General features: G+C 23.6%; 1 protein-coding gene across 1 annotated transcript; it reads left to right on the top strand.

The window, feature by feature from the left end:
- Nucleotides 1–4,675: 4,675 nt before the first annotated feature.
- On the top strand, nt 4,676–7,618 carry LOC112595990. The gene is made up of 3 exons (XM_025341426.1): nt 4,676–5,093; nt 6,633–6,861; nt 7,048–7,618. Exons 1-3 carry the CDS (start codon nt 5,079–5,081, stop codon nt 7,509–7,511), a joined length of 708 nt encoding a protein of 235 aa, XP_025197211.1. The 5' UTR covers nt 4,676–5,078; the 3' UTR covers nt 7,512–7,618.
- Nucleotides 7,619–8,360: the final 742 nt, after the last annotated feature.

Below are 8,360 nucleotides of genomic sequence, written 5' to 3' on the forward strand. Positions count from 1 at the left end.
AGTTCAAAATTCAGAATCTTAAACTTTAGGTGCATCGTTTCTATAATATATTATAATGATATATAATGAAAATTGAACATACTATATAATCTTGATATGTAACCTGCAAGATAGGTTCTAACTTTGTGTATATAATAATTATAATAGCGTATAATGTTTAGTTAAATGATACCGTTTGTTCTATACGATAATAAATAACTCCCAAGTCTAAAACATTTTAATACCATATTGATAAAGAGTAAATAATATAATATTCACTAAATATATCGGTGAAACGATGAAGAAATTACATTAAAATACAAAAAAGTGGGCCACCTAAAAATGTTTTCTAATCAATGATTAAAATATCTGTAACATAATGTGTCCTATACCAGTTCAAGTCTTGATACAAATTTATGTATATATTATACAATATAGCTGTTTGATTCTTAAACTTAAATTTCTATTTACTTTCTAAATAATATAAGTACCTAATAAATACACATTATAATCCTAATAGTGATGATATAGTAATTAGTATGTAAATTTCAATATTTGCTTAGTATAATTTTATATAATAATATGTTAATACATACCTGTATTTGGACATTCTGTTTATATTTTCAGCGTATCTATAATTCTGTATTTTAATTTTGAAGGGAATGATAAATTTATTGTTATTATTATGATGCGTATGTGTGTGTTTTTTTATTTATTTTATAATTTAAAGTTGTTGTTATTTATAATTTGGAATAAATGTGATAAAAAACAGCAAAAAACTTAACGCGAATCCAGTTTTTGACAAAAATTGATTTTTTTTTTTTTTGTATTTCCAAAACGCATGATATTTTTGACAAAAAAAAAGTAGTTCGCTTAACTAACAGTAACCTAAATACCTAAAAAATATAATAAAATATAGTTTTAAACACAGCATGCACTCAAAATAATTTTTAATGATTCAATCTAAATTTTAACGAATCTGGCACATGAATTGGCAGAGTCAGTTTTCTATGGTCTCCTAAATCTTTGATTGATACATTATTCATTAAAATTACCACATACTTAATAATGAGATGCAATCGAAATACACTATACTGTAAAACAAATTTCTCGATTAGTGTTATTGGTGTAAATATATTATTGTTTGTGGAACTCATTTTTGTATTTACGAGTATGCCATAATATCTAGATGTATTCTAGTGAATAATAAAAATAAACATTGAAAAATTTTATATCGTTTATTTTACTCGTATTTTAAATAGGTAAGTTATTTATTTATAATATATATTATATAACATACCGTACTAAGCTTGCACCTTTAACTTACATTATATATTATAATAATATATTACCTGTTCATCTGTTTGTTATTATAGAGCCATAAAAACAAAATACATGATTTGTATAGCAAATAGGTATATTATACAAATACATTTTAATGGATATTTTTCGTTTTTTATTCAACCTTACGAGGAAAGGACCATAAAAAGAGTGCTTGTGTTTAAAATAATGCATACAAATTCATACAATAATTGAAGAATCAATTTGAAACAAATTATAATAAATAAACATTTAACAAAAAAGAAACATTTGTATTTTAAAACATATATAATTTAATATTTATATAAAAAATATTATAATCACAACGTATACGTTAAATTAATTGTTTTCTATTGTAATCAATGTACTTCTAAATATCCTGGAACAAAAAAAAAAAAAAAAAAATCATAAATCAATATAATTGCATAATTGTATAATAAATAAGTAATTTCGCAAAGTATAAATAATATTTAATTATTTATAACTAAGTCAATATTATTTTTTATCCATACAAATTATAATAGCGTAACCTAATTAGAAAAAATTAAAAAACAGTTACAAATACTCTAAGACAGTATAGCTATATAATATATATTTCGCAATATTTTAATTTTTATAGGTTTTATGTATACTGCAGAATTGGAAATATTACAATATAAGTCTTTGTTTTAATGTGAACGCAATAACTACGGTTATTACTGTTATAAGGTACAATATTAATATATACATTCGAATTAATATTCTAAGCGACCAATAACAATATTATAATGGTGATCTCCTTAAAAATTGAATATGATCATTTGCTTGTTTATTTAATATGTGTGGAGTAAGTTGTGCATATTATTGGTTTTACGACGTTCGTATCTATTTGGCGAATATCAAGAATATATAACTTTAAAAAATGCGTTCAATTAAGCGACAATTTTATTCAACTGTTTATGGCCAAACCTTTATACTCCACTCAGAACCGTTTGTAAAACGCAATGATTTATCGTCGTCTTTAAAATATATAAAAACACCATGCCCAGCTGTCAACACAACAAATATAATGTACAGTATATAATATACTGCAGAATTAACACGAATTTGGAGATTTTTCTTCAAAAAACGCATTTAAATATGCAAATAACTTTATCAAGGTACAATTATTTTGTGTTATAAATAACAATAAAAAAAAAAATTATGCCTGAATTGATTTATCTTTTGAAAAAAAAAATCTCTTACTTAACACTTATAAAATCTAAATTGGATTACTGCAGTGTATAAATTGATTTCGTAATGAAATAATTACATTTTAAATTTTACACATTTTAACTGCATTAAGGAATAATATTATAGTTAAAAATATGAAATAATGATAAAACCATTTTTTTAATATATAATTAAAACAATTAATTATAACAGCATTGCGGATATAAAATATATGTTCTTTGTTTAATACTTATGTATTATGTATAAATATGTAAGAACGTAAGTATTAAAATTGTGATTATAAATGATTATCAAATAATTTATAATGACTCTTAATTGAAAAATATGATCGAATAATTGTTTTTTATTCTACAATTATTATTTTTTACTTCGATAATTATACAATCTGTTCAAATACGTATATATCTGTATAAGTTATTATAAATTCATATCTTTAAATCAGCTTTATAAAGAAAGATTTAAAGAATTTAATCGGCAATGTTCTTCTTAAAGACATTTATTTTAGTGTATACTTAACGCATAATTATAGTATTTCTCAAAAATTGTAATATAATATGTTTCCATTACTTTTTATAGTATGGTCTTTGACTATCAATTTTTTAATTTTTCGCTATTTTTTGTTATTTTGAGATATGGAAGTCTGTGTGTAAGGTATATGGTTTAAGACGTATGGAGAAAAATTATTAATTTAAGTCTAAGGATATTTTATCGAAAATATTTAATAGGACTCAATTTTTATATCATACATCACACTATGGATGAATACTTGTTTTAATTTTAAAATAGATTATTGAATATTTACCTAGTATAAGCTCAAGTTGATAAATTTGATTTAATTTTAATTCTATTAATTAGATGTTTTTCTCTCAGTCAGACGTTTGTCGAAGATTAGTCGTTGGTTTTGGCATGTCATCCTTAGCAAAGATCTATTATTTAAGTACACTGATAGGAGTCGAATAGTTATTGTCAAATACTTAAATCATAAATTATAACAAAAAACGTTTATGTTTAATAATCTGTCAATGTTGTACTATAATATGCGTTTTATGCAAGCTACAGTAAGTTTATAGTATATAAATTCTGTATTATGTGTATAAATTGTTATAATATATAAATTTAAAGAAAACTATCCAAATATTCGTTAGTTCGTTACACGTGGTAATATTTCGTATCTATTACATGACTTGTTACAGCACAAATTGTTGTTTATTCTAAATTCTATACTACGATTTAATTACACACTAACTTTCCGTATGCGAATAAGGTACGTGTTATAATGATATTATTTACATACACACAAATTACATGTGCATGCATTAAATTACTTAATTTTACATTGTATTATTGTACGTTTTGCATAAATGCCTATATATTTGTATTTTTATAGTATATACGTACATAATAATTCCATTCAAACACTCAAAACTGTACTTTTATTTTCTTAATCATATATGTACTGTGGTATAATAATTACATTAAAAAAGAATTCCACATTCAGTAGGAAAAAATCTAAGCCATCACACAAATTTTAGAAAATTAATATTGTAAGCTCCACAACATTTGTATATTTTAATGATTTATTTATTCAATTCTCGATACGGATGATTGTGATAGTTGTAAAGATAATAAAATCATAACATGATTTTAAATTTCAAGGTACTGTACGCAGTTTATTTGGAATTTGAGATAATTTTAAAATTCCTTAAGTTCTTAATGTATTAAAAGCGATCAAAGATTCCGCATTCATATCAAATACATTAAAAAATTTAACATTTTATAAATCTAATAATATCATAATTATTATTTATAAAATCACAAATCACAAATCACAAAAAAATCGTTATGAAGATCTACACAAAAATATTGTTTTTCAAGGTATCCATACAAAGGGTATTTGCCGTACTTGGTAGATATGATGCCCACTGTGCAATTTAAGTTTTTAAACATCCTTAAAATGTTAATTTTAAGTTACAATAATAACATAATTTTATAACGTTTATTTTATATAATATATTTGTTAAAAAAAAACATCAATATTTATTACACGAAATAAACATTCAACGAATGTATGTATTTCCAAATATAAATACATCAAATAAACATAGCAGTAGAACGTTGTAAGAATATTTGATAATAATAAAAACGCCACCTATTTTAGAATATAATATATTATATCAATTTTATGTTCTTTTGATGTTGATAGCAATCCAAAAATATATTAAATTATTATGTACTCCGCCATAGATATGGGTTTTATTTTTAATTTATAAATAGCGGCTGAAAATAGTTTTATTATTATAAATTATCAACAATACCCAGAAACACCACCGATAACCGTCGTCACTCGTGACTCGTCAGTCGTACGTTAATTATTATTTTTCTACAGCAGATATAACAGTAAATGTGTTTTTTTGATTGTGGACGAATGTTCACATTTCTCGTGACTCTTGTTTTCTACTTGCAATAGTACGACAATACAGCAGTAGATACATGATACATGCATCACGTATCCAGCTGATTAGTATCCTGTCATCGTTTTTAGATCGTTTTAAGACTTAAAGTGTATCATGGCAACTAGAAAGGTAAGATTCATTACTGTATACAATACCTACTTAGTAGTATATTATAACTATTATTAAAGTCAAAATGTGCATTTTCGGGCCATGCCCTTGTAGCACTGTCATCCGATATTTCTACCTCCATAATATGTATCTATATGGCTACATATTGATACTCGATATGTCAATATGTGACAACATACATGTGCATTAACCATTGATTATGTTTTAAGTTTTTATTTCGAACAATCAACAAATACAGTTCATGAATAACCAAGATGATAGTGATTATTTAGTTATGATTTTTTCCCCTATTTGTCCTAATGATTAAGTATATTATGTTCAAAGTTTCCTTCCAAAAACATTCCATTAAAAAAAATTCTTTCTGTCATACCTATAATTTATTTTTATAACATATTTTTATTTATTATATATAATAGTTTAATTTATTTATTCTTTATTAAATTTAAATTTCTCATTAATTGTATTGCTTATTTTAGTTATAAATAGGGCTAGGATTTATATGCATTTGCATGTTTTTTTCCTTAAGTCCAAATTTAATGGTTGTCAGATTTGTCCACGATTTGGCTAATTCTCGTTTAAATAGAACCAATTTATTTTTGCATATTTTTGCATATTTTGAACACAATGCATATAATTGCATATTTATAGATTTTTGGAATTTTGACTTTTTTTAACTTAAATTTTCAAATTTTTATAATTTATTGTTAATTTTAAATGGTGTTTTTTTCATAAAATCGATAATTTTTGGTTTATCCGTCGAATTATTGTAAGTATAAAGTATAAATATTATCTATCTAAGAAATCGATATTGATTAACTCCAGGATAAATCGCATTATTTAAAATATGCACCAATAACCTCGTGTGATGTGGAAAGGAGTTTTAGTCAGTATAAATCTATTTTACGTTCAAATCGCTGGATGTTTGTATTTGAAAATTATTGAAACAACACATTATAGTAGCATGTAATAATGATATAATATAAACTAATATTCAATATTTTAATGTAATAATAATACAATTTTGAATTATGATAAATAATAATACTCTAGAAATAATAAAAATTTGTTTTTGCATATTTTTGCATATTTTGGTAAATAAAATGCATATTTTACAATTTTTTATTGCATATAAATCCTAGCCCTAGTTATAAATAATACAATTTTTTACCAGAAAATGTGTGTAATTGTTTCTATCTGATTCCTCTTCCATAACTTATAAATATCTATATTATTTCAGTAAATCAGAAAAACTAAAGTAACAATCATCCATCTAAACTCAATATTATTACAATAATGTTACAAAGAAAGTACCCATTTCTTTAAGATTGGAAAAATAAATATGCACCTAGCTATCAGTGGCATAGCCAGTTTCATATTTTTGCCTATAACAGTAGATATTACCTACCTAATAGGTGCCTTTAATTTTTTATCAAGTTTAGTCATTAGGTATTGCTACTATATTTCAGATTTCTAGTGCATAATAAATAAGGTAGTTGATACTCAACTAAAAAATAAATGTTGAATGTTTTTCCATTTTAGATTAAAGTTAGTTGGGTTATTGTGGTATTTGTGGATTCGAAGGATTACAGTGTAGTACCAACAAAGTGGCTAGTTCAAAATGACACAAATAATCTAGAAAATAGTAATGTAAGGTTATGTAAATGGCCACTTGGTCGAGTAACCAGTACTGACATTCATGACGCCCTAGATCCAGATCCAACTTGGTTTGAGTATGGTATTAAAATAGTTGGTGGCAATAAAACATATGGTATGTAAAATAAAATCTATTTAATAGTTTACAAAGTTTATATTTATTATTATTTTAAGTATGTAGTATGGAACCTGTATGTTATATTTTAAAAAATGTAAACACTTATTTTAAAAATTAAATTTATTTAATAATTATTTTGTTTTGTTATAATTTGTTCTAATCTAAAATTTACCAACATTTTAGATAATTTTAAAAAAGCTTGGCATGTAAGAGTTGAAAAAGAATCGGAAAATGAGGAGGTTTCTCCAATATTATACAAAGAAATTGACCATCAAAGCCTTCCATTTATAGCCATCTCAGATAAACTTTATCAAAAATGTATTTTCGAATCTACTAAGACCACCCTAGATGTTGCAAAAGAAAAAGACCATTATTTTTTGTGCCAAGATGGTTCATTAATTACAATACAGTATATAATAAAACCTAAGGACAAACCAATAAAATTAATGGTAAAAAAATTTCTAAATGTTTCAGAATTCTGTAATAAACCTTTCTCATCATTTGTAGTTGGAATGTTTGTAGTTAATACCAATGATTTATGTAATTTGTATTCAATTTGTGAGAATGATTTAAAATTTAAATGTTTTTTAATTAAATTATCAAATAGTAAGGCAATTGCATTATCATTATGTCATGAAATATTGTAAGCACAGTGGAACTTCAACTACTTACTATATGTTATACCAAAAAATGTTTAGTCCATAATTATCTATATTTCTTTCTTATATCTATATTTTATATTGATTTAATATCATAATAAATGCTTAGTTGAAGTCTAATTGGTTTTCTGTTTTTTGTTAATCTGCATTTTAAGTACCTACCTATCTATTTTATTTAATAGGACTTACGAATAACATTAGTAGGTAAGTAATCAAGAGTCGAGACACATTAAAGGTATATTTTAATAATGATAGCATACTGAAAAATTTAATTGATGTTCACAGATATAATATAGATAATTAATTAGTATGATTTATATCTATATCTGTTATGACTATTATAGCCATTTATAAATGCATGGTAGGTATGTAAAATATGAGATACATCCGATATATCTTATTGCTGTTAAATAATCATATAATATTTATGTTATATTTTAGTATTTAAAAACTTTCTTAGAACATAAATAAGCAGTTTTATTATAATGTTTTTCGTCTGTTTCGATAAAACACATATTTTATGTTTAATAAAACATAGTTTTAACATAAATTTCATGTTTGGTGAAACAGAATTTTAACATAATTTTAACATCAAATTGACGTTTACTATTTTGTTATATTTATGTAAATATTACATAATTATCAAGTAAATTTTCGCGGACATTTGCAGTTCGTATAATGTTAAATTTACGTAAGTTTTACAATAATTTTTAACGTTTTAAGTAAACTTAAAACATTTATAAAACATAAATATTACAAATTTTTGCACAGTGGGTGCTATATACCCATTTGGTAGTTATTATTTTAGTACAATAGAAAATAATAATAATTTTTTTT

This window comes from Melanaphis sacchari, unplaced genomic scaffold (genome assembly GCF_002803265.2).
Source record: "Melanaphis sacchari strain LSU unplaced genomic scaffold, SCAv2.0 Contig0_pilon_pilon, whole genome shotgun sequence".
Classification (NCBI taxonomy): Eukaryota; Metazoa; Arthropoda; class Insecta; order Hemiptera; family Aphididae; genus Melanaphis; species Melanaphis sacchari.

Coding starts and splice junctions, on each gene's coding strand:
- LOC112595990 (XM_025341426.1), top strand. Junction 6,862..7,047: donor TGGTGGCAATAAAACATATG/GTATGTAAAATA, acceptor CCAACATTTTAG/ATAATTTTAAAAAAGCTTGG.